Source organism: Grammomys surdaster, unplaced genomic scaffold (genome assembly GCF_004785775.1).
Source record: "Grammomys surdaster isolate TR1022 unplaced genomic scaffold, NIH_TR_1.0 139, whole genome shotgun sequence".
Classification (NCBI taxonomy): domain Eukaryota; kingdom Metazoa; phylum Chordata; class Mammalia; order Rodentia; family Muridae; genus Grammomys; species Grammomys surdaster.
In genome coordinates this window covers 6,002,848-6,030,567 of record NW_021604597.1, presented here as the reverse complement: position 1 = coordinate 6,030,567, position 27,720 = coordinate 6,002,848, and the positions used below count along the sequence as shown (strand labels likewise).

General features: G+C 42.3%; 1 protein-coding gene across 1 annotated transcript in view; it reads left to right on the top strand.

Moving 5' to 3' along the window:
• Nbea (neurobeachin) overlaps positions 1–26,839 on the top strand; it is a 513,393-nt gene extending 486,554 nt beyond the window's left edge. Inside the window, exons 49-57 of the mRNA XM_028763470.1 lie at positions 2,492–2,581; positions 5,076–5,268; positions 6,673–6,744; positions 9,131–9,286; positions 10,015–10,185; positions 19,454–19,555; positions 21,217–21,413; positions 23,056–23,207; positions 25,044–26,839. Of these exons, the coding sequence (XP_028619303.1) occupies positions 2,492–2,581; positions 5,076–5,268; positions 6,673–6,744; positions 9,131–9,286; positions 10,015–10,185; positions 19,454–19,555; positions 21,217–21,413; positions 23,056–23,207; positions 25,044–25,134 (1,224 nt within the window). The 3' untranslated portion in view covers positions 25,135–26,839. The remainder of the gene's footprint in view (positions 1–2,491; positions 2,582–5,075; positions 5,269–6,672; positions 6,745–9,130; positions 9,287–10,014; positions 10,186–19,453; positions 19,556–21,216; positions 21,414–23,055; positions 23,208–25,043) is intronic.
• The last annotated feature ends 881 nt before the right edge of the window (positions 26,840–27,720 follow it).

Sequence of the window (27,720 nt, the reverse complement as noted above, 5' to 3'; positions counted from 1 at the left end):
CATTAGTACTCCACTTTTATAGTCAGCCAATACTGGGAAGACTGAGCCACAGTCCTGACCTGCAGAGAGTCAGTCTGAGCAAACAGAAACATAGTCATGGATTCACTTCCATGACAGAGGGAGGAACTGTGTGCTCTGAGAGTATGAGGAAAACTGGTGATGATGTGTCAAGTCCCAGCCCAAGGACATCAGTGGAGGACCTTCTGCCTGGAGTGGATCCCTCAGGACAGCAATTCAGTCACAGATTCTTAAGCTGTGTGATGGGCCCGCCATCACAGCAGGCTAATCTCCTAGTCCAGTCTGTCTGTTCAACAAGGAGTCACCAATGACTCCCTTAAAAGGGCTTGGGGAAGCAGTGCAGAGTGTAAAGAGGAGCAGCAGGCTCACTGGCCATCGTCTGGCAATGACCAGAGCTAGAACCTAGAGAAGACAGCCTGCCTTTCCAACATCAGGAAGAGCTGAAATTTTTGAATTCAGAAGGGAAGGAATACTTAGAAGGCACAGACACAGGTCCATCCCTTATAGATAAATTCTAGAACACTGTCCTTTGATGCACAAAACTGTCTGACACAATTCACAAGGAAGAAAGCATAGTCCCCAAAGAGAAATATGGGGCTTGAATGTTCTGCCTTACTCCAAAGGGATTGCCAAAGAGCACTAAACAAGAAATTTCTGGAAATTACACCAGTATCCTAACATTTTTTTACTGTAATTTTAGTATTTCTGTTTGAGAGACAAGGTTAAAGTAAGTGGGAGATGCTTGCAGGCTCTTTGTTGGGTTTCATAAGTGCCTGAAGATCAGATGTGTTTGATGTTAGCCCCAGCCTCTCGCCCCCATGAGGTCTTTTGTCCTGGAGGAGTAGAAGTACAGGCAGCAGTGTCTATGGCTAGAAAGACGTTAGTTGATATTGGGCATTTGCTGGCCAAGGCAGCTTTAACAGCAAAATTACTGCTTTTCTTCACAAATAATTCTTAAGAGTTATTGTAATACTGTAAAGCCAACTAAAAATGGTCTCTTCTCTGCTTTTATAACCATAAATCTTGCAGTGGGGAGACCCAGTGTGGTGGTACCTACATGAATACAATTTAGCTAAATAGTCACACTTTGCATTTGAATGGACGTCATGAAAATAAATGTTACATTAAAACTGGACAGCACTTAAGGAGATTTAATAATTCATCTCATTGTCGCTGCAAATAAATGAACCAAAGCCCCTTTTATGCACTTGTTAAAATATGGTGGATAATGATCCATTCATGTTTAATATTGCTAATAAATTTGAAAGTTCGCATTTTTTACTGATAAACACTTTGTTGCACTGTGGTGCAGGAGGACAGATGGTTAAATTTAAGTACTTTATAAATGAGAACTGGATGGCGATGGGATCAGTAGCAGTGCTGTGTCAAGAGTTCGACAGGCTTACCTGCGCTCCTTCCAGCGTTCAGCAGTGGGTTTCGTATTTCACTTTTATGTGCACCAAATTGCACATGATTGTAGGGGAAAACTAGCATGGTAATAGAGTAATGATAGTAGTAAATATTGTACTTTCTCTTGTTGACTTAAATTACACATTTACAATATCTCAGGAAAAAATCTTATTAGCCTAATTTAATATGTTGAAATATTTTACCTATAAAATTTATGAATAGAAGAAGTACCTAAACACAGATATGCACATACACAGGCATGTGGGCATGCACATGCATACAGAGTTATATTGTATAATCCAGACAGTTTGAGATAGAAATCAGTTCTATTCAATGGGAGCCATACCATTTTAGCATTCATATCTGCACAGGCTTGAATAAAATACTGTATATGTCTCAAGCTAGTCAAAGAATTCTTCCATGTTTAGTGAGTGTTTGCAAAAGTTTACATGGGAGAAACTGGGAGAAATTAATTCATATCTTATAAATAATATCCCAGAATCCCTCTTAAAGCACCATAGCCAGCTGAACTGTGTTTTTGTATTGAAAATGTTGCTCTATTTTATTGCAACACCAAAGCCTTGCTGTTCAGACCTCAGGTTGCCCTCTATGTTGAACGAAATGCATGATTTTCACTTCTATATCAGTGGTAGACATTGTATCTAATTTTCTTTCCCATGAAGATTCCAGAAGCTTATTTCATTAGAGACCCCCATACGTTCCTCCTTACAAAGGACTTTATTAAGGTATCTGTGTTGTATTTAGTGGTAGAAGTGGTCTTTGGTCTCTAACTGCATGCATGGATGCACAGATTGCCGTGTCTACATTTAACCCCAGCTTCTGGTGCTGACAGCGGTGCTGTGCTTAGCTGAAGTGTGATTAGCAGTGAAGCTTGTCCACAAATACTGACACTTGGAGGGTTCTGTGCCCTGAGAAAAGAGCACGCCTGGAATTTTCTGGACTCTTTTTATGGCTAACTTGAGCTCCACTTGCATTGTCAAGAGTGCGCTGACCCCTCTTTGGACACATATTGGCTATGACGATCACCCTCCTTGCCCTACAGGCCATGGAAACACAGATCCAGAACTTCGGACAGACGCCATCGCAGCTGCTCATTGAGCCGCATCCGCCCAGGAGCTCGGCCATGCACCTGGTAAGTCAGCAGCCGTGGAGGGGTTTTCTTTCCATTGTGCCCAGGCAGAAAGCAAATAAAATGCTATTTCAGGACTATTTTCAGAGGCTTCCCAGTTTATCTGTTGACTCAGAAGCTCAAGAGCATGCTAGAAGGAAGTGTGATTTCTACTCTTCAGTTCTGCTTATTAAGCAAGCCCAATCTTGGGCTTACAAAAGCAGCATCTACTTCTCCATAAGCCTTTTAGGGTACACACAGGCATATATACACACTGGTCCTCCAATTAAATTAGATCTGTAAATTAGCACACAGTATAAACCACAAGCCATTTTCAGAGAAACGAGTGATTCCAAAAGCAGTCTGTCTTTCCTGCAGAGAAGCTATGGGACAAGTAAGGGCTCCAAAGCTAGATGTGGGCCAAATTCCGTTTCTGCTATTAGTTAGTAAGTGACTGGGATGAGTACTGAACAGCTGTAAGTTGACATCTCAGCATCTGGAGCATGGGGTTTACTCACCTCTGCACTGAGATCCCAAGGCCTGCTTCTGAACCTCCTTTAGGCCAGCCCCTATGATATAAGCCCCCAGGAGATGCTAGCTGGTCTCATCAAAAGCTGATCACATTAGATTTTTAGTTCTACTTTTCTTTTCTTTTTTTAATTTTGTTTTTTTTTCATGTGTGTTTTTGAGACAGGCTTTCTCTGTGTAGCTCTGGCTGTTCTGGAACTCACTCTATAGACCAGGCTGGCCTCAGACTCAGAAATCTGCCTGCCTCTGCCTCCCAAGTGCTGGGATTAAAGGCATGTGCCACCACTGCCCGGCTGGTCCTACTTTTCAAGGAAAGAATTGCATGTTTTATTCTAAAATTTAAAGCTCTAGTCTCATAACAAAACATTCCTTTTTCAGTTTATCAGCAAATAGCAAGCATTCCCTCTTTTTTATTTAATTCTGTGAACACTGATATATTTTTAATGTATATACTTGCTGATAGACTTTTCATGTATTTTTTAATGATGGCTCACTAGTTTCTCTTTTACTAATACTTCAACAAATGTTTCAACATAGAAATAGTTGTAAATGAATTCTCAGATGATCTGTGTGTATCTACCATCTTGAAGGCATGCCTGTCCCCTCAGTGGGGTGAAGAGCTCTGAGATAGGATGGCAGTGAGTGTGTGGCAAGCCTGTCAGCTAGTACTTCTCTGATGGAAAGAATGTTTATGTTCTTCTTTTACTTATGCATTTCTGAGCCCTCCATGTGTCAGATGACTTAAGATGTGAGGAACAGTGTCAGGTGTGTTCTCCATAGCACCAAGAAGCAAGCAGTCCCCCACCCCCAGGGGAAACACAGCTACAAACTTGTTTTAAACTCCTCTGTGGCAGCCATCCATGGTGTTTCAGCCCCATAGGCACAGTGGTTGTCTTTTGATTGCACTTGGTCATTCTGTGTAACAAAATAGCAAGATTTTCAAGGAACACAGATTGTTCCCAGATTTCTTCCAGCCCTGGTACAGACAGGGATGTGGTCTTAGAGTGCCAGGCTCTACACTGCCCAAGAGTTTCTTATCCCTTCTTGTATGAAATGACTTGGTGGGAGTGTCTTATTCCACTTTACTTACTTCTTTCTGTCTTTGATGATGGTCATCATGATGACAGCTATCTTGGGGGAATGCCCAGTTAGAACTCATTATCTTCCTATAAGAAATTATCAGATACCAAGTTGGCATGGAGCTGCTAAAAAGAAAACGAGCTTTCTAAGTTCACAATCCGTAGAAAAAATGCTCGGACGTCTATGAAAGGCAAGCAGTAATTATTTCTGGCATCCCTATTTTATGTTTTGTATAATTGAGTTTATAGTGCTCTGTACTGCTTGTAGTATCTTCTGTTACTTCATATGCTAGATGTTTAAGAAAAAAAAGCCCAAAAAAAGCATTGGTCCACAGTAAACTGAACTTATAAGAGAGAGAAGGCATAAGCCCTAAATAGTAAGTCAGCATCAGAACCCAGAAACATGAAGTCACTGGCCAGAGTACCAGGCTGCTCTGCAGGTGGTTGTGTTTTAATTGTTTATACTGTGGCCCTAGGCTAACCCAAGAAAGATGACAGTTATCAGCAAAATCACTTTATATTTCATGCTAACAGTGTCAACCACTGATTAACTAATTTTCCATCAAACTGTTTTTTTAACTTCCCTGAACAATTATGATGCATCTTGTGGCTATTTCTGTGAGCTAACTGTCCACATGACAATCTGACCATGTATAAAAATTGAGGCAGACTCTTAACAACAGAGTGTACTGCTTCAGTGACTTCAGAGGCTCTGTTTTCTTTTCTCTATGCCTTCTTCAGGTGAAGCTGCTCTCTCTGGGGTACCCTGGCCAGTGAGACAGTTCGAATGGCGTGGAGCCCCAGCCTGTTATCACGCTAGCCTTGTCTGTCTGCACCTTGTAGCCCCAGACCTTCCACTAACCGAGTTATCCTTTCTGTTTCCTTCTGTCTCTTCCCTTTCTACTCAACAGTGTTTCCTTCCACAGAGCCCACTCATGTTCAAAGATCAGATGCAGCAGGATGTGATCATGGTGCTGAAGTTCCCATCCAATTCTCCTGTGACCCACGTGGCTGCCAACACCCTGCCCCACCTGACCATCCCTGCAGTGGTGACAGTGACCTGCAGCCGACTGTTTGCAGTGAACAGGTGGCACAACACAGTCGGTACGTGGGTCCCAGCAGTACGTACAGAGCTAAGGCAAAAACGGTGTTGAGGAGCTCACTTGTGGTTACACACAGAGAGCAGCAGTGTTGGGAGGCCCAAGCAGCAGCACAGCCTGCCCACTCCTGCAGCCCATGCAGTGCCTTGCGCTTGGCACTGACCTTTCACTGCACCTCAATAGGTTTCCAAACAGCAAGTTTGTCTGGATTTTGTAAACAAGAACTTCAAGCCATCCCCCTTTATTGCCATTAGTTTGTTTAGCAAATATTTGAATGCCCATTGTGTGTCCAATCCTCCTAGGCTTTTGGAGTTCAGCAGGAAACAGACAAATAGCATCCCTAGCTTCGTGGGGCCTGGTCTGTGAAAAAAGGCAAACTGAATTGTCCAGTGATTTCACATATGTTTGTTCCACACTCATCCCTGAGAGCTCCAGACGGCACATCTTGAAGTGATACAATGTCATCACAAACATTTAGACATACTGATCGTTATTAAAGCAGGGCAGACGTGGATGTGCCCAAATGATTTAGTTGGCCCAGTTCACCACTTAAGGATTCTTGCAAAGCCCCAGGACTTCCACTGTCTCCAGGACTGAAAAGATGAGCCCTGCTGATTTAACCTGGATCTCTTATTCCACTGATATCTACCTCACTCTCAAAGGGCAGTGATTTATACCCACTTTCCCTCCATGAGTTTATATGCGGCTGGCCCTGGTTTATGGTTATTGGTAATATTATCAACAGGGGGTGGTGCAGCTTCTGCTGGCCAGGAGTGTACAGCAGACATCTTATGGAAAAATAAGACTTCATTGTTCATGGGACCTCGGCCTCTAGGAATGTTTTTCATTAAGAAAAAAACTATAAAGGACTCAATTATTAAATTGTTAAAAATATTATATACACTTGTTATAACCACATGTGAAAATATGACAGATGAACTCAGTCAGACCCCAGATGTCAGTCCTGAAAGTAGTTTAGGGAATGAAAAGTTTAGTTATGCTTCAGCTTATAACTTGACTTGACTAGCCATGCTGTTGGTAAAGGCCTCTTGTAGGAGAGTCCAGCTCTTCCCTGGCCCCATGCCATGGAAGCCCTGCCCTGTCTTGCACTCCAGGCCCACTGGTTGCTTTATAAGAAATGCTGTGATGCTCTGCTTATCCAGTTTGCCACTCTTCTTGGCTTGCTACATCTCAAGGAAAAACCTAAAGTCCCTGCTATGTGACTTTTTAGGACTCTATTAAAACTTCATTGAAAGTCATTAAAAGACTTCATTGAAAGTCACATGCTGGAATTGAGGCAGCCCAGATTTTAAACAAATGCACATTTTATGTAAGCATCATAAAACAGCCCTTTTAAGGAAATGCTTTTCAGATAATCTCATGGCAGTTTCTATGCTTACTTCTTCAGGCCTCAGAGGAGCCCCAGGATACTCCTTGGATCAAGCACACCATCTTCCCATTGAGATGGACCCATTAATCGGTAAGCTAATACATCCATTACTTTCTGTGATAAAATATCATGACCAAAGGAAGAACGAGTTTGTTTTGGCTTATGCTTCTAGAGGGAGAGTCCCTCATGACTTGGAAGCATAGTAGCAGGCAGCCAGACAGGAAGCTGAGGGGTCACGTCTTCAATCAAAAGCAAACAGAGAGAGCAGACAGGAATTAAAGTAATCCTCAAACCCACTGCCCACTAATGTGCTTCTTCCACCAAGATTCCTAGAGGTTCCATAACCTTCACAAACAGTGCCACCAATTGTGGACCAGGTATTGGAATACCTGAGCCTAGGCCAGCCATTGCTCATTGAAACCGCAGTGGCTAACAAAGATGCATTTTAACACATCAGCTCTCTGCGCGTTCTTTTTTTTTTTTCTTTTTTTTATTTTTTTCATTTTTGAACATGAAATGCTTTTTTATAGCATGTTTTACAAGGGGAGGGGGTAAGAGGGGCCAGGTGGTGGAAAAGTACAAAATCTTCTTGGCCTGTGCCTTGAAACATGTCATGGTCTATAAGGTACTCTGCCTTGAATTATGATCTACCTGCTGTTCTTCAGAAGATATGGTACACTGCTTGAGTTATGGTCTCCCTGCTATTCTTAAGATGATATGGTACACTCTTACCTCATCGTTTGCCTCACAATGCAGCGGAGTGATACGTTACAACAGCAACATAAAAATGACATCAAATTGCCACAACGGGCTTTGCCAACTTCCACACGCATCTAGGAATGCTTTGCTATCAAACCAATTATTTATGGCGTTTTCTGGATATTTTAGGAGGTCATATAAGTTGAATATTAAGCAAATATTTACACAGTGTCCTTTGTTTGGGCCTAAGATATTCTTAACAATTTCATATTATTTAAGGTAAAGAGATTCAAAGAATTCGTGTAGGGAAATTAATACTGAAAAGCACCTATAAAAATTACTATTCATTGGGCCGAACTTGTTTTTTAAAGTAAAGACACCTGAATTGAGCTACAAGAACTTACATTCATGTGGTCCATGGCATGCTGTGCCGCTTGGTTTTGTATCTGTGAGTTGTTTTATGATGATGTTTATTCTCCTAGCTTATGGAGTCATTTAGAAAATTAAACTAAAAGAAACTTTGAAACACTATAAAAAGTGACTCCGTTATGTGCAAGCAGTAGTAATTCTGTTCTTCACTTGAGTCAGCTTTTATTTTGATCTAACAGACTGGCCTTGGCTTTTTTTTATTCTCATGCCCAACAAGACAGCATTTACATACCTTGCAAAAATATAAAGTTTAGGATTAAGAATATTTCTGAGTCTATGCTTGTTGTTCCTCTGTCCACCAGACACTGACAATGGAACAGTAGCTAGTGTGTGACTGGGGGACAGTCTGCTCTGCTCTAGGTGACCAGGCACCAGTTCGGCTCTGTTCTTGGTGACCAGGCACTAGGTCAGAGGCTTTTCAGCAGCTTTCCAGCAGTCCAGGACCTTTGGTTTGCTCTCCCCTTAACAATGTTTCTAAATACCAGTTCTCTCTTGCTGCTTACCTTAACTAGGTAATTATTAGTTTCAAGCTTTAGTAGCTATCTACAAATAATAGTGCTGTGATTTAGATGGCTTTAGAGCCTGGTGGCAGAGACCGTCCCCATCTGCACTTGATGTTTAAGAATTCAGGAAGGGATTTTGCCTGAAAGGATGGTGCAAAGTAGGGACAGGCTGGCATCCAGACAGGCACTGGGGAATCATAGATGTCTCTGACTTCCTGGCTATATTCATATTTACTCCAGGGGCTGCACACTGATCCTCTGCCTGTCTCTCTCTCCCCCAATCACTTTCCCATCTCTTTTATTGGTCTCCTCCCCTGCCAGCCATGTTGCAAAGGCCTTGTGTTTGTTGACAACCAGATCTTTAAAGCTACTGACCTGAAGCTCCCTGTGGGCTTCCCACGTCACAGCAGCAGCTCCCTGCCAGCGTTCCACATGGATTGAAATGTGCGTGCAAAGTGACAGATGGAGCAGACGTTGAGACACTGTTGCATTGTGTGTAAGATTTACCTCCACCTGGTTCTTCCTGGACCTAATGAACTGGAGCATACACACACATAGAAAACCAAATGCATCTAAATGCTTTTGATGTTTTAACCTTATTATCTTGGATTCCTTGTCTGTTTATCAATGATGAAAGATCTGAAATTGCTGACATGGTTTTTAAGTATACGATATAGCTTGTGACTAATCATTGCTACTAAGGAAATGTATATTCCTGGAGGTAAAAAAAAAAAATGTCCAAATCTTAACCGTTGTGCATCCGCAGAGGTCCACTGTTACGTCAGTGAAGTGCCACCTATTTTCCTTCCATGAGGCCATAATGAAACTGTTCTGTTTATTTTTAGCAAACAACTCTGGTGTGAACAAGCGACAGATCACAGACCTTGTAGACCAGAGCATCCAGATCAATGCTCACTGCTTTGTAGTCACAGCTGATAATCGCTACATCCTCATCTGTGGGTTTTGGGATAAGAGTTTCAGAGTTTACTCGACAGAAACAGGTAATCTTCACAATGAGGTTTTATTTTCAGTGTTCAAGAGGGCCTGAACTGTAACCCAGCAACCACATGAAAGCAAACATACCCATGACCCTAGCACTGAGGAGTCAGGCACAGGAAGGTCCCTGGGGCTCCCCAACCATCTAGTCGAGTTGAAGTGGCAAGCTCTAGGTTCTGTGAAAGGGCCTTCTCCAAAACAAGATGGACAGTGACTAAGGAAAACAGCCGATATCAGCATCTGACCTCAACTCATATGTGCACACAGATGCCCACACAAAGACATATATGTGCCATTCATATATGTTCCTCACAAAGAGTGCATCTTCTCTAATGTGAAGCCATGACAGTAGAAAGATTCCATGCTGTGCCAACTCCAAGTGGTCATGGCTTGGTGACCACGTTGTAAGCTAGCCAGCTAGTTCTGCCTCAGAAATGAACTACTGCTTTAACTCAGTACTGACCTGAGTTGTTACCTCAGTGAAATTGTCAGCCTCTCCCCACATTCGTATCCAGAATAAAAAGTAAGATTCTCCACTGTCAGACCCAAACTCTGAAGAGAAACACCATGGTCATATCATAAGACCTTTCCTTAAAAATCACCTGTGAGTGGATTTGAATTATCTCCAAAACTGAGAGTCTGTGAATTCTTTCCACAAATTAGTAAAATAAAATTAATTCTAGTTTTGTGAAGACAATGAGTCTAAGTGACATAACTATCATCTGTGCTGCAGGGAAACTGACGCAGATTGTGTTTGGCCACTGGGATGTTGTCACATGCCTGGCCAGGTCGGAGTCCTATATCGGTGGGGACTGCTACATTGTGTCTGGATCTCGAGACGCCACCTTGCTTCTCTGGTACTGGAGTGGGCGGCACCACATCATAGGAGACAACCCCAATAGCAGTAAGTGTTTCCCACAAGGGTCCTTTCAGACAGTACATAACTTAAAGGTGGTTTTTTGCTGTTTTATTTTCTTCATTTTTACAGAATTTGTAAAGAACTTAAAATATGAAAGTTTAAGTGGAAAAAAGTAAAAATGAATCATTACTAAGACCTTTGGCCTTGGGAGAGTCCCAAGTCGTCTCATGATGACCTCTGACTGATCCCCTCAGCTGCTGTCCCCAACACCCAGATGTCCCCATGCTCTAGCAGTGATGCCTAGGGTGTTAAATCTCAGGCTTTCTCTCTGCTAAGTATAATGCCTTCCTGAAAATCCAGTAAGCTTTTATTTGAGCCTCAGTCTGTTGACTCAACATTTTCTTCCATGTTGGTGGCCATGTCTGGGATGATCTCTTAAGTCTGTGATTGCCTCTGAAGGAGCTCTGTGTGAGGAGAAAAGACAGTGCATCCTAGAAGTGTACCCTGCCTGGAAGGGTCTGGCAATCACACAGACCCACAGGCCAGCACTTCTACCAGCACTTGTCCGAGTTATATTTCCAGGGACTCATCTTAATCAGCTGATGCAGAGATCCTGAGTAACTCTGAGTCCTGGCATTGTAGTATATGTGAAAGGTTTCCAGCAAAAATTGTTAAGTGACTGAAATGTTAGACAGAATATGGCCAAGAAATAATGAGCACTTTTAATTACCAAGCATCAGTGGTTTGAATGTATGTGTTTCCTGTATAATATGGCATAGTTTCTGCAAAGTATCCAAAGTGACCAATGCCTGCCTAGGCCAGGCTGCAGTACATACATCAGTCACACCTTACATGTACCCAAAGCATGGGTTCGGGAATAGTAACAACAGCATATCTACAAATGGCACATATACAGGGGACAGGACCAGCTGGGCCAGAGATGGGGACTGAGGAGACTAGGGGTAGAAGTGGCTAGGATGGACTCAGTTAGGGATGAAGATAGCTAAAACTGGAAGTGGCTTGGGAGATTAAAGATGGAAGAGGTGGCGTGAGTATAGCTTGGGATGGAGATGGTTAAGGATGGAGATGTCTGGGTGGAGATGGTTAAGGATATATATAAATAACTGTCTATAGCTGGACTGCTCTCAGGCTTCTTCCAGCTCGTATGTATTTTATCTGGAATGCTACAAAACAGGAGATGGCTGTTAGTACACAGAAACCAAGTCTCTATAATATAGTACAGAGACTACAGAAATGCATGTATTGAAGACATCGTTCAGTGGACTAGATTGCCAAATGATGTGTGAAGTTCATTGTCAGTGTTCATAGCTAGAGCTGGAAGAGTAGAGTATGACCAGTTGAAGGCCTCTAGCCTTTGTTGGAGTAGGGCATGACGGTGACTCAAGGGCTTTCTACCAATTCAGATAATTGTTTGCCAATTCTATATTATCAATGAACATCTCTCAAAAATTCAGTCAAGGTAATATCCTTATATTCACTTCTAAAACTGCCCAGTCAAATCTGTGGCAGAGTTCGTGTGTATGTGTGTCCGTGTGTGTCTGTGTGTGACTTCTGTGAGCAACTGCACTCATATGTGTGTACCCTACACACACACCCACCACCACCACCACCACCACCACCACCACCACACCACACACATAATTTTTTAAAAAAATAACTCTTCTACATGTTGTCATAAGATAAAGAATTAGAAAGAAAACACTAAATTATAGTAACTCTGTGTTGGCTATGCTATTATCTTAGGTGCCTTTAACCCTAAGGATGGAAAGTACTGATCCATCTGCAAAGTTAAATCTAACAATATTTAGAACAATTCAAGTCCCTGGTAACAAATGCTATGTAAATGCTTAATGTTTGTGTGAATTAATAAGAATGAAGTTGTCAATATAATACTTATTTTTGAAAGCAGTATATTTTAGAGGCACGGTTAGCCCGAACTCCCTATTTAGACCAGTCTGGCCTCGCACTCACAGAGATCTACCTGCCTTTACCTCCCTAATGCTCAGATTACAGGCATGCACAATCACACCCTGAATCTGACATGAATGTGGGCATGGGTGTGTGTCTCCCTTTGTTCTCAGTAGAGGAAGGGTTGCTCTTCTAGAAAAAGCAGGAGGAGCAGATACAGTACGGGTTGAACAGACGATATGTGTTGATGCCTGCTTTGTCCCTGGGACTCTAAGCAGATTTGAGTACTAGACAACAGAAGCCCCAGCCTTCATGAACTAAGTCCTGCCTCGTGAGTGAGTGAGCACACTGAGTACTTCCATGACTCGGTAGCTCTATTAAGTAATATTAATACCATCAGTCCATGAACACATACACAGAACTTCACATCCTGGGTATGGATTCATGAATTATATTTAAAAACAAACAAACAAAACAACTTTCTGCTTTGTGCCAAATGGATAATCACAAGCGTAAAATCTTTAAATACGCAACAATATTTAATATTCGTTGAATTTGATAGTTTTATGTCCTTCTTTACAGCAGTCCACCCCCACACGACATCCAGGCCTACTTGAGCAGCTGAGTCAGCATGTGTGTTAAAGGCAACCACAACACTCAATACCTTAGACTGCCATACCTGTGAGCTATGCTACTGCCATAGGCATGCTGTCATTATAATCAGACTGATAATGTGAAAGAAGTGGGTTTTTTTCTGTACAGGTAATCTAATCTAGCTACCAAATCATGCAGGTCAGAGGACCAGGCTGTACGTGTTTTCTGTCTCAAAATGCATTGCTGTTAATACCAAAAAGGTCGTCCTGCCCACAATGGTAACAGTGTGTGGCATAATGCTCTTAGATGTATAGGGTATATATACTAACCTAAACTTGAAGGGGAACCCTATACTGGGACAGCATTGCCCAATAGCTGCTATAGTTTGGGAATTAGCCTACCATAGGCATTGAATTGTATTGTATGGCAGAGAGACCAGACCAGACTCATTCATAAAACAAGCATCCTGGAATGAAGATTTGTGTCTGACTTCACATAAGCGTTGCTGAAGTTTAACAATGAAGTCAAAGGGCCCTGATATATATACTTATTTCTTTTGTACTACCAGTACTATATAATAAAAATAAGTAATGTTTGTAGACTTTTAGGCAGGTTATAGAAAGGGTAGTTTCATTGTGTCAAATATATTCTTGTGACTAATTTAGACATCTCAGACAATCTCATACTGTCTTCTATTTTCCTTAACTGTGTCACAAAGACAATAGAAATTTGTGAAAAATAGATTATGACACATATTCCAGACTCTGAAGGAACAGGCTACCTGCTCGTACTGCAGGGCGAATGGTTCTAGTCATTAGTGCATTTTATATTGATGATACTATTGTTATTCTTTCACATGCACTGAACATAGGAAATCATCCTGGAGGTTTACACTAGCTTCCTGGCTAGATAGCAGACTTGCAGAGACATGAGGGACAGGTGCTTTCATCTGAAACAGCCTTACACAAATTCTGAAACTAATTTGGAAGTGATAAAAATTAATTTGCGCACTTTAATTGGAAGCAGCCTCCTGCATGAAAGAACGCAGAGCAGAGCAGGCAATTTGTGCTAGGAGCTGATTGAATTTTTTGTCAGGTAGGTGTCTTGGACTTGGCCGCTTATCCTCTAGAGCCCTTCTTTGCAATATATTACAGCCCATCTCTGACTGGTGAGCTTTAACCAGATCAATGCTATTCCTGTGGAATCCCCAGGGCACAAGTTTCATTGATCTTGGGGACTTGACAGCTCTCATTACGTGCTGTAGCTTCCAACAAGATAGTCACAAGAGGAGCGAGTTAACATCGTTGTGTCTTCAGTAGACCCCGAAAATGCATTAGGAACTCAGCTCAAGGCCAAATCTGCTTTAAAGAATGCAATTTAAATGTTTATTTTGAGTGATACATACATATGAAAATTTAAAAACCATAGCAATATAAAATCCTGAAAAGGGATTTAGTGCTCATCTTTCAAATCAAATCTACCAGTATCCACTGAGTTGGTTATATGCTGTTCTCCTTCAGTTTTAAACCAGATCCTATGCTCATGTATAGACACTTGCCAGACTGGGAAATAAGGAGAGTCCGGAAAGACATTCCCAGCTGTGCACATGCACCTTCTCTGGGCACCTATTGTGTCGGTCTTAGCCTTGGACACCGACTCTCCTATCAGCTGCAGCCTTCTGCCAAACATCTGCCAAACTGACTTCAGCTTTTTGCCACCAGCCTCTTATCTAAAGACAATCCTCAGCCTACTGACCAACGACACTGTGATAAGAGCTAACAGAGACTGACCAGAGGCAATCTTTAATTAAATATATATAATATTTTTTTTTCATGTGTTTGTGTGTGTGTGTGTATGTGTGTGTGTAGCTCCTTTCTCAACCCCAGGGATCTTATGTAGGATGTAATAACATTAAAGTATTTAAATTAGGTGTTAGGGGAAGCATGGTCAGTTTGTAATAACTCTCAGCCATAGGACATTGTGAAACAACGTGGCCCTGTCCATATTGGACCATCCTATCTCAGGACAGGAAAGGATGAGGCCATTCTCCAGTGTCCCATCTCATACCTGGGGACATTTTGGGGCTTGTGACATGGGTAGGACTGATTTTCTCTTGTTCTCTGTCTGTCTTCTCCTTTTACAGGCCTGAGACTTTAAGAAAGGTGTTAGCTTGTATTGGATGTAACATGAAAACTAAGAGTGACTAATTTTTTCTTGGACCAGACACCTTTGGTTCACAGAGTTGGGTATCTGAACATCATGCAGAGTCCTTGGGGCAGCAAGCAGTCATTCTTATGGCTGTTTTGTAGAAGGGGGCAGGACCAGAAAGAGACCAAGTCTTAGACCACTGTGAATATGTGGTCAGAGACACCCATCACGAGCATTTGGCATAAGAGGCTGGTGGCAAAGAGCTGAAGTCAGTCAACCTATCAGTCTTAGCTATTCCAGGAAGTTTCTGGTAAATATTTGAAATCACAGAGTCAATGAAATTACTATTAACATTTAATGTTTTACTTTAGAACTTTAAACCTCTGTCATATTTTTATAAGTGTAAGCATGAAAGAAAATGGTTTGTATCTTGATTTTGTAGTGATATTACTCAGACCAGAAATGAAGTCTTAGTGTTGTATGTCACTGAGGTTCATCCTCTGGTGCTCACAGGCTTGAACTGGGGACTGTGGGTGTCAGAGCCTCAGTCTTTGTGCTGACCATCTCACAAGGCTGCAGGTTATCTTAAGGAGAGTTCTCTTGTCACATCTGTGTGCACCAGGGACAGCCTTTGTGGTTTTCCCCATCTGTTTCAGGGATACTGAAATGACTATTGATAACCGTGAGATGAACTGTTATTTATTTCAAGCCCTTTCTGTTTAGTTTCCAGTGCTTGCCTGTGAGGACCAGATGGATTTGTTCCTTATCATCCACAGCACTAGAGTGAGACAAGATCCCTCATCCTTGAGGAAATGAGTGGGGAAGGGCTGAAGTGCGAGGTCCTCGGAGGGGAGGGATCACCTGCCCCTCCCTCCATGCCAGGCCCTTTAACCCTGAGCTCCATCCATCAGCTGGGATGTGACAGTGACAGGGTATTACCAAGATCTCGGGTGACTGTTGGAGAGTGTGACATCTGTCCCTGCTAATGAAATATAGGAAAAGCTCTTGTCCTCGCTGCACACTTCCCAACTCAAAAAGCTTTGAAGAACATTTCTTTACTTTCATAGCTGAAGCTGGAGCAGTTTCAAAACAGCAGTGCCCCTAAACAGCACCACTTAATATCTCGGCTCCGCCTCTCCATGCTCTGAGGAGATCACAGTGTGATGGGTCTTTGAAGATGGGTCGTCAAACAGCTTATTTCCTTGTGGAAAATATATTGCATAAGAAGTTAAAAATGGGGTTTTTTTTGTTCCTTTTCCTCAGTTCTTTACCATTGAATGGTTGCTTTTTTCATATAAGGGAAATAGCTGTTTATTTCTAACAGTTTATTAAAGATTTGTATTAAGGATTTTTTCAATGTATGAATATCTCCAACATAATGAGAGAGACTAAAAATAGGTCTGGGAGAGAAGACACTGTGTGTAAGTGCAGTGACCGAGTGTGAGGGTCTGCATTTGGATTCCCCAGCACAAACTGGGGTGGCCAGGAGTGACCCTGCACATCTATGCTCCAGCACTGGGTGGTCACTGGCCAGACAGTCTAGCCAAAACATCAAGCTCCACTGAAATACACTGTCTCAAAACTGAGATTAAAAAGAATCGAAGACACTGGGTGTCTTCTGGCACACAAGTGTGCACACACATCATCTTATTAATACATAATTCTCATTTTAACAGGAAACTCGGAATATCTTAGAAACACAATTTTTCAGTTGTGTGCATGTTTCAGGCAAGCTCAAGACTGTGAGAGATACTTTAGCATTATTCAAAGCTCATTACAATCATCCATAGATTTAGAGCTGAGAGCAAACTGTTGTGGGCTACCATGCCATCCTCCTAGTCTGCATTTCAGAAATGCATCAAAAGGAGAGTGCCTTTTGATAGATCTGAGAAAATTCACCCAACACAGGTAGTCTCTAGAGATGCAGAAAATAGCAAGCCCTCCCAGTGTCACATCAGTGCCAAAGGGGCGTCCAGGGAGCAGGTGTACTTGCATGCCCTTGAGCCTTCATGTCTCTGCACCTGCCCCTGTACAGTGAATGCCAGGGTGTCAGGCCAGGACAGTTCTTAGGAGGAGGAGTGCCAGGATCTAAGGCCAAAGCACAGGGCAGCTCTCTGAAAAACAAAAGGGGGTTTGAGGGTTCCCATGCAGACAAGATGGGACTGTGGGGGTACTCCCCATGTCGATGAAATTCTCAGAGAAAAGGCAGACAAGGAATGCAACAAGTTTCCAAGCTATGCAATCTACTCCATAAAAACAAACAAGAAACAGAAAACAGGGAACTCTAAAAAAGATGTGATGCTCTAGATGGGAGAAGGGCGAGTTCACAGTTCTACATTTTTCATGCAGGGCTGAGAACAAAGGAATTCATTTTTTATTTCTTTAATCTTAAACATATAAATACTTAATGTGTAATAAATATTTTAAAAATTTCCTAATTCCAGAAACAAAGGCAAATCTGGCTGTGATGTAGAAGAATCAACTTGGTTCTTTTTAAAGAGAACAAAATTGTCATCAGTATCCCAAAGAAAGGAAGAGAGAGTGTCTTCCTCACACCTTGCCAATGTGATCTTAGGCCCCTGCACCCTATCTAGAGAAAAACAGTCTTACTCACAATCTTAAAGTAAAATCCACAGGAAACAAAATTCACAGCATAATTATGACCACAAAGGGATTTCAACTGTGCAACTACCTGAAAGAAGCTTTAGTCTCATTGGAATAAGTGAAATTTAGTGAAGAATATCATTGAATTTCCTATCCTTAAGGAAATATCTCCTGACCTATTAGAACATAAGTTTTCTAGAATTCTGAAAGAGTTGTTTGCAGTTATACAATCCAGGTTACAGTATGACACCTCAAGGTACAAGAACAATGGCTTGTAAAGCTAGAGATATAAGGTGAAGCCATTGTGTTCAGATATATGCAAAAGGGCGGCTTCCTGTACATTTTGTGCTCTTTGCTAAGATGGTACTACAGACACCTAAGAACAGCCAATGGCATATGCAATGTGACTTTAGTATAACTATTTTAAAAACAAGAAGCATGAGTGGAGAGAAGCCACATAGGAACAAGTGTGTTGTTTCTGGAAATCTGGTATCACATGCCATCATTGATATTGCTACCAAATGCTACATGTCCTTGCTTTTGACAGCTCTGGCTCAGCTACTCCCCAGTGCAGGCACCGAGGCAGTTGGAGAGCATATTCAGAGAAGAGGACACTGATGGAAGATGGGTTGGCTCTCACTTCCTACCTACTTTTGTTCTAAGAAGTAGAAACTTGAGACACTTGTCTTTCCTGTACAGTTTTGCCCATATCTTTCTCCTGCTTCCTTCATGGGTGGTGGGTTTGAAAGCATGAGATTCAGAAGTAGAAGCCCTCTCTCAGATCCAGCTCTTGCCACAGTAGGCACTGGGGAAGGGGCTCAGTGGCCCTACAGAGCCTGTGGGACAGATTGTGGACCAGGGCAGTTTCTTAAACCTTCTCTCTCCTGATCCCTTTTCAGCCATGACATTTGTATGCAGCCATCATCATACAGGTGGAGAAAGATGTGTACAAACCAAGCATTTACCCATAATAAATCATAGTCATCTGTTTTAGAACAAGTCTTTGATATATTTACAATTTCACCATTTACTAAAAGAGGAAGCAAGTTTTCATACTAATGGGATGAGTGTGCTTGTTTTAACATAAAAAATTAACTCTTGGTTCAATACTATGTGCTGGAGGATATAAAATGTTGTAGACATTATTCAAAGTCAATAAACATTCTGCTTTTATTGCTCTCAATACTGAGATTGCCACTTATACAAGTTCGCATTACAAAATGGCAGAAGCATGTGTAGTCAGTTTCATAAATGGTTGGAAATTCTGTCTGAATCCGAACTCAGAGTATACTTAATGGATGCTTATAAAAAGTCCTGTCTGCAACTTCAGGTCAGACAGTCTGCTACAATCCAGTCTAAACATTTACTAAGTTGATACATGCTGAGTATGACAGTAGGAATAGGTCACAGAACCATCATGTGTCTACAGTAGCAGAAAATGTATCTGTGCTGACAGAACTACAGTCCCGAACCTGGGCTTGCCTAGCATCCAAGTCAGGTGTTGCAGAAAGTATTCACTAATGTTGTGTGGCTTGTAGGCACACACACACACACACACACACACACACACACACACTAAAAGAACGCACACATCTTCAGAACCATACCCACAGTGAGATGAGCTATCAGCTGCCAGAAACACCACATGCACACTCTCACTGGACTCTGAGTTCATTTTTGGACACTGTGCATTCAGAAGCCAATTTCTGTTGCACAGTGCTCTGTGTCCCCTGTGTTCATATGTAAGTGGAACTAGAGCCAAGGAGATGACCTGGCCTTACATAACACTGCAGTGATTACATGATTCCACATAACTGCCTCGGTGAGAGGAGAGCCACTAACACTTCTGAGCACGCCCGTGGATTGACTTCCCTGCTGTCCCAGCAGCCCTGTAGCAGGAACAGGGTTAGACCCCGCACACAGAAAGGGCAGCCAAAAAGATAGTGAGTGGCCTGGCTACGTCCTTCCTCAACATTGCTGACTATGTCACCAGGTCTGTACTGGTCTCCAGTGATGCCCTGCGACTGTTTCCTTGTAGGTGACTATCCTGCGCCCAGAGCTGTCCTCACAGGCCATGACCATGAAGTTGTCTGTGTCTCCGTCTGTGCAGAACTCGGACTCGTTATCAGCGGTGCTAAAGGTCAGAAGCCAGAGCTTTCCCATTCTGTCTCTAGGCAGAGAACATTTTCTAGCTGGGACTCTTGATTTCTTCCAGTGATTCAACACAGATGGATGTAGTCTTCAGGTTCTCTGCTGTTGCTTACTTTTATCAAATATTAGTAATATTTTCCAACACTGGCACAAAATATGGTTAAAAGTTTATGATGTAGTCATCAGCACTCTTCTAACCTAGACATTGGTAAATTCAACCTTCAATGAATCCATATGATCCAGCAATGAAAGGGGGGGTTTAAAGGCAAAGGAGGCATACAGCCAATGCTTTGGGAATTTGGATTAGGTTATTCGCTAGTCTGGCCTTAGGACAGAGCTGACTGTTCAGGGATGGAGAGGAAGGGACAGACCCTGTTTCCTTGTCTTTGTGGAAGAATTGTCATCTGGAAAGGAAACTTAGCTGGCTCTTCTGATAGAAGTTACAAAATTCTATGGGAACTGTAGGCAGAAAGACCAGGAGGGCTGGAGTGTAGAGGCCTAGACAGAGCTGAGCAGAGACCTACATACAGCCCAAAAAAGTGAAAGTGGGAATTAATGAACTAATTCATTAATATCAGTGGAAATTTTTTGAAGTTTCTTTTTTGGGAGTGCTGTCTTATTTTCATTTTTATCAAAGTCTAAGACTCCAGGTGATTATATTTTGTTGTCAAGAATTGTTCTGCAGCTTTATAGAGAATGAGTAGTCTGAAGACAAAAGACGATGGTCTTTGCGTTTTGAGCAAGAAGGTGAGCCTTGCACTGCAGGTGCAGGTGCTTCTTCCCTGCAAGTGCTGACAGCAAAATGCTTGTGCCCTTCCCACCTGTCTCCACAGACTCCCCATGTTAGTCAGGGAGAGGCCAAGTATAGTTTGATACTGACACCTTTCTGTGTGTAAAAAGTGGCTATTGAAATCAGTTGACATTTGTCAGGGAAAAGGTATCCACACTTTATGCAGGCTTTGGCCTTTGAGTGAGCAAAGAGGCAAGAACACAATAGGGAGTCACAGTGTTTGTTTCCACTAGGCTAGTGGAATTTTTATCTTCTCAGTATATTGTTCAGAGCCACAAAATTTCCCTGAGTCTCTTTCTGCACCCCTTTATACTTTTGCCCCACTGTTAATTTTAAAAGGCAAAAAAATTCTGTAAAGAATTACTTGATTAACTTCTTAATTGCACATTTGCATCCTACACATATACTATAGGCAAAGGCAAACCTTGCAGTGACACATCTAGACTGTGATGCTGAAATCTGATCCAAGTGGAGAAATTCAGCTACTGTTCTCATCACTCTCTTAATGAGAACCTTCCAAAAGCACAGCAGATCAGACTTCCTGGGCACTGTCTGTACTCACCTGACCTTGGAGTTAAAGCCTTTTGTGATGACTGCTATCTGAGGTGGAAGAGTCATTAAAACTTGTGGAGCACTTGGGTGCTGCACCACTGTGGGGTGCTAGAGAAGTAAGTGTGTGTGTGTGTGTGTGTGTGTGTGTGTGTGTGTGTGTGTACAGGTATGTATGTACGAATGTGTGCTGTAGCCACAAGCACACCTCTATTGTCTTCATCTCCTTTAACACACCTGAGTAGTCACTCAGATGTGATTTTGGGCTGGTATTGTCTCTAACTGCCTGGCATCTCTGTTCCCCACTGCAGAGGGCCCTTGCCTCGTTCATACCATCACTGGAGACCTGCTAAGGGCCCTGGAAGGACCAGAAAACTGCTTATTTCCACGCCTAATTTCAGTATCTAGTGAAGGCCACTGCATCATATACTATGAGCGAGGACGGTTTAGCAACTTCAGCATCAATGGGAAACTTTTGGCTCAAATGGAGATCAATGATTCCACTAGGGTGAGTACATCCATGCCGAGCAACAAGAAGCCATGGGAGTCAAACGTGCTTGACATTAAATGGCTTGGTATAGAGCTTCCCCAGCATCTACTTAAACACATGCTGGGACAAACCCAAGATTCCTCGGTCCTGAATATGCTCAGCAACTTAGACTCTAGAGATCACAGCTATTTGCCTAGAGGAAAGCATTCCAAGCCCCTCCACAAGCCGTGCAGGACTGTGCTCCCAGGGCGATCTAGTTAGGATAAAACCCCATGCCTAAAAGCAACTTGGAAAGGGAAGGGTTTACTTTAACTTGATCCCAGTACATCATGAAGGGAGGTCAGGAACTGAAACAGACCAAGAGGAACACAGCTTACTGGCATGTGCCCCTGTCAGGACCACCTGCCCCGGGGTGGCACCACCCACAATGGTCTGGACCTTCCCATCTCAGTCACTAATTAAGAAAACATCCTACAAGGTTCCTACAGCCCAATCTCATAGAGCCACCATTTCAATTAAGATCCCGTCTTCCCAGATATTCTAGGTTTCTGTCAAGTTGACAGAAAAATGACCAGGACACACAGCACTATGGAACAAAGATTCCTGTCCTGAGAACCCTGACTACAGCTTCAAGTTCCCTATTGCCCTCATTCACTAATGAAATACAATGGCTGGTGCCTCGGTTCTAGGAACTATTGAGAAATATGCTTCTGTTCTTTATGCTAAGTCTTCATTAACACCTGCAGTTTCACAAAATGCAATGTTCTCACTAGTTCTTCCTGGGTTATATTCGCAATATTCTCATTATAACTTTCATAATTTTATCGCTAAATTAATTTTAAATATTTTATTTTAATTTTTAACTATGCTATTTGGGAGTAGCAAGAAGTGTGCACACTTGAATTCAGAGACCAGAAAAGGGCATCAGATCCCCTAGATCTGGAGTTACAGAAAATTGTGAGCCATGGATACTGGGAACCAAACCTGTGTCCTCTAAAACAGCAGTAAACACTCTAAACCACCAAACCATCTCTCTCTAGCACCTCAAATATTTTATTTTTATGTTATTATTTTCAGTTGGCTTTAATAAAATCCTATGGCTTTGTAAAAAAAAAATAAAGAAAGAAAGAAAGAAAGAAAGAAAGAAAGAAAGAAAGAAAGAAAAAAGAAAAACTTTGATTTCATATTGAAAGCTCTGCAGATTGGACTTTAAGAAACTTGGACAATTGGCCAAATAAGGGGACAATGTTGAGATTGACAGTACTTTCCAGGTCATTGGTTGGTGATCTGTTGGTTTCATGGTAGATGGGTGGTTGACTGTTGGGTTGTTGGTTGGTGAGCTGATGCCTGCTTGTTTGGTGGTTAGTTGGTTGAATATTGTTGGTTATTTGATGGTTGGCTGGTAGTTGTTTAGTTGGTTGGCATTTGGTTGGCTAGTGGTTGGTTGATTGATGATTAGTTGGTGGTTAGTTGTTTCATGGTTGCTTACCTGATGCTAGGTTGGTTGGTAGGTAGGTGGTGGTTGGCCAGAAGCTGGTTGAGCATTGTTGGTTGGTTGTTTGATTAAGCCTGCATACACTAGGACAAATGCTTAACTGATCAGTCATTGACATGAAACAAATGAAGAGATGCTTGGTATCTGCCTTTTTTTTTTCTTTAGGCTATTCTCCTGAGCAGCGATGGCCAGAACCTGGTGACTGGAGGGGACAATGGCGTGGTAGAGGTCTGGCAGGCCTGTGACTTTAAGCAGCTGTACATTTACCCTGGATGTGATGCCGGCATTAGAGCCATGGATTTATCCCATGACCAAAGGTGAGCCATGTCTAGGGCAATGTGATGACGGGAAGAGGTCAGCAGCTTGGCCTTTCCTGATCTCACCCAGATGGAGGGAGACGGCACAGACAGGCCGAGCTGGAGACAAGTAAGAACCTTAAAGAAGGCCCAGGTTTTCAACTCTCAGAAATGTGTCTTGAAAGAATTCTGGCTTTGATGTACTTTAAGCATAACACATATAATAAATACAACAAAGCATTTTTACAGTATAATAGAATGGTACAAAGGACATCAAGAAAAACAGCATGCAGGACAGTACAGTAAAGTACTTACTGTGTAAGTATGAAGACACAAGTTCAGCTCTCAGAATCCACATAAAGATGCCAGTCGTAGTGTGCACAGTTGTGACCTCTGCCGTATAGAGATAAGGCATGCTGATCCCGAGAGCTCGAGGGTCAGCCAGCCTAGCCCAGTGCATGGGCTCATCTCAGGAACAACAGTGTCTGAGGAATGAAACCCAAAGCAGTTTTCTGTCCTGCACATGCACGTGCGCATGCGTGCGTGTACACACACACACACACACACACACACACACACACGAAGGAAAGAGAAAGACAATGTGGCTTGATGCACTCTGGGGAATAAACGTTTGTAAGGAAAGCTTATGGTTAGTTACCATTGGAGTAGACCAGTAAGTAGGTGTGGCTTACTTCCTAATTATTTGTATGTGCATGAGTGTTTTTTAAATGTGTTTCAAATGTCTTAAGTAGATTAAACATTCTTCTTTTCATTCACATGCTTTCTGCAAATATCTGTTACCAATATTATAACTGAAGTATCCTACAAAGTACTAAGGGTACATAATGGAGTGACCCAGCACATGACCCTAACCTAATTGCATGTCAGGGGAGCAGGACCAGAACACTTGGAGGAGATGATTGGCCATGTGGGAGGCTAAGGAGGAGACATTTGTCACGCTGGATCAGAGAGAGCCATAGCAGTGTAGGAAAGGGCTTAACCAACTTCATATTTCCATTTGAATGCCATTATTACTTTTGATTATGTGTGCTGTGCAGAGCAATGCTGTATTATGACAGTTCATGCACAGGAAGTATAACTTATAAACTCATAATGGGGAAGTATATACAGGGCACATTTGTCTGGTGATGTGCTGGGTTAATGGCTAAACACACTTAAGAATGTCATGAGTCTTGAACTTGGTTATTAGTAGTGAGCCACCCCAGAGAAAGGAGCTTCTGATTGGTTTAGGAGGCACAAGCAAGAGAGTACAGTGATGATCTCACCTGCAAGGTGACAATGACTCAGGATGAATGTACTAAGTCTGAAGGTTTTATACTACCTACTGCTGTACAGTAGCTAAGCTATGTAACAGAAACAAACGAAATTGGCACCTGAGACTTCAGAAAGACCTGTGGCTCATATATCCACATGTGGTGGTGGAGGCTAACATTTCTCTCTCTTTGGTTCATATAACCATAGCCAGGTTACATAGTGAGCAGGTAAGGGGTGGAGTGGTTAAGTACACTATGCAAAAAAAAGCCAGAATTCCACAGAAAAGAACGGGCTTATCCCAGAGCCCGGATAGACCATTCATGGATAGACCATGAATATGATAGCTGAGAGGCAATGGACCCCAAGTCACACTAGAATGTGTGGTTTGATGGACTTGACTTGCATTCTCCAGCAGAACTCTCCACTAGCTCAGCAGTTCTTAGCAAAAGTGATAGGAAATGCTCGACCTCTCTCGGTGAACACAGTTAAGACTTGAGACCATCTGAGATAAGACCAGTGTCAGCATAAAGTGGCAAGTGCATACTGTTTTCTTGTGTCTTTTCACTGTCTCTGCTTTTCCAGGACTCTGATCACTGGTATGGCTTCCGGCAGCATTGTAGCTTTTAATATAGATTTTAATCGGTGGCATTATGAGCATCAGAACAGGTACTGAAGAGAAGCAGCAGAAGCCACGTTCAAGTGAGAGCACAAGTGCTCTGGAAAGGCAGTATCTGGTGGGGACGCTGGTCCACATCGGCCTGTTTGTACATCCATCCCACCCAGCAGTCGCCGAACATCATAGTCGGGAGCCATTTCACCCTGTTTTTCCAGGACTGAACACCAGCTGCTGTCAAGCAAGCTTATATCATGTAAATTATCTGAATTAGGAGACGTTTTGGTAATTATTTCATATATCGCCGTTTATTGAGAAAAGGTTGTAGGAAGCCTAACAAGAGACTTTTGACAATTCTGAGGAACCTTGTGCCCAGTTGTTACAAAGTTTAAGCTTTGAACCTAACCTGCATCCCATTTCCAGCCTCTTTTCAAGCTGAGAAAAAAAAAAAACCACGTTTGATACTTTGTACATCATATGCATCTTATTTAAAGGGATACTTTTGTAAAAGTGAAACCTTGTATAAAGAAAGAGCAGCCTTTGTTAATTTACTGTGGAGTTACAACCTGCATGCTCCCTACTCCCCCAAGTCTTGATGGAACAGGTACATTCAAGCTAGGAAACGGAGAGAACACAGCTTGTTCAAAAGGGTTGAATTTGGGCTCAATCCATAATTTTTGACATTTTCACTAAAATATGGTTTGCACTTTTTAATCTAAATTCATCCCTTCTAAGTGAAGTTTGCTCATATCACATTTGGATACTAAGCCATTATTTGCCACTGTTGGTACTTATACAAAGAGAATTTAGCCCTGCCCTTTAGGACCTGAAAATGCAACAGAAAGGGAGCATGGGTATGAGGGCCTGGTTTCTACTGTGTGTAAGTGGGAGTCGCAATCATTAGTCCCGTTGCATTGACTTCCCAGCACCTGGACATCTCCCCTGGTGTCAGCCCACTGGCACCATGTCTACATGTTGGGAGTATCAGGATGCTAACATTTCCACCTCTTTGGTTCTCAAATAGCATACTTTAATAATGAGTCAGACCATATTACAACAAAAACAGTCATCCCTTTCGTTCCTTGTGAGATTCTCACCTAAAGCCACACTCCTAGCCTAAGGCACTTCATCTTTACAATATAAAATGATGGCTCTCAAATGATTTTTCCATCCATTGTCCAGATCCAGCTATCACCCAGGAGTCTATACATTTTCTTCATGTTTCTTCTTTGTATATTTGGTGACTGTATTGTCATAGATGTACATATCGTGTCGGTAGGGCTATGAGGCATGTTACAGGAATGTAATTTTCTCAGAATTTACACTCATTTGCAGTCATTTATTTCAAAAGATAAAACAGAATAATGGGTTCTTTGTATTGGCACTTTGCACCAGAAGCATATCATTATTTATTGCTGTGATTACTTATCTGTCATCCACCTTGTACTAGAAAGTTTTAGCACTGAATTATTCCTTCTTCATTGTTGTTTGTATTTATGAAATTCTGAAATTATGGGGAATCAGTGTACTGATTATGTTATTCATCACCAGGCTGTGAGCAATATCTTGAGTTTGTAGCTTAGAATTGGGAAGGCACTGAACATCTGGAAGACAAGGTCATTTCATCTTGAGATCATGGTGAAATATTTTGGATATATAAATTCCTTAAGCTATTGTAACCATGTTTTATTGCAAAGATGTAAAATATGCCAGATGTGTGTGAGTTGGAAATCAAAAAAGAAAAATAAAATATGCAAAGAATTCACTGATTGCCTCACATGTCATTGGATGCCTTGGCGACACACATTTTTTATGCTGCTGCCCCTTGAATTTGAAAAATCAGCATTGCCTCATGTGAGGGCCTCACATACAAAACCATGAACAGAACTGTAATAAAGCCAGTCTTCTTGCCCATTGTCAGGAATGTAGGCAATAGGGGCCACAGAGGACACGAACCATGTGATAAAGGAAATACCTTCTTAAGTGAGAATTATCAGATAATGGCATTTTCATCTAAAAAACCACACTTTTCAGTGTTTGTCATCAAGCAGGAGTGACTTAGGCCCAGAAGAGCTGAGCAGCTACAGGCCACAGCAAGGTAGGTGACAGGCAAGTAAAACTGCCATCTGTATTCCTGTAATGGAAAAGACAGGGCCAGTGGAACCCCAAGAAAGACTGGTCCTCTCTCCATCTCCCCCAAAAGGCAGAAACTTGTCAGGTTCCCCAGGCTCCCATAGTATCTTCAGCCCAGCCCATGTTCTGTCAATTATTCTAAAAAGTCAGTCTCTGCCTAAAACATTTGGAAACTGTGCCCTCCTTTCCAGCACCATCACCTACACTGCCCACCCCAAAGCTGCTAATCAGGACTAGTCTCTCGTCTGACCCCTCTCCATACTGTACCCTGCTCAGCATCATGCAGAAGTGACTGACAGCTCGGGAACTTTAGAAAACCTTCTGGGGGCTTTAAAAGAGTATAACCTAGGGTGGCAGCCCCACCCCCATCAGACGTCCCTTGATTAATTTTCAGCAACCCTGACTTGAGAACTAATATCCAGGCCCTGAGCACACAAGTTCTTCAGGGGGACACAGTTGGCTCAGTCACTCACGTATGTGTGACCACGTCCATGGCCATTCGGTCCATTTGCA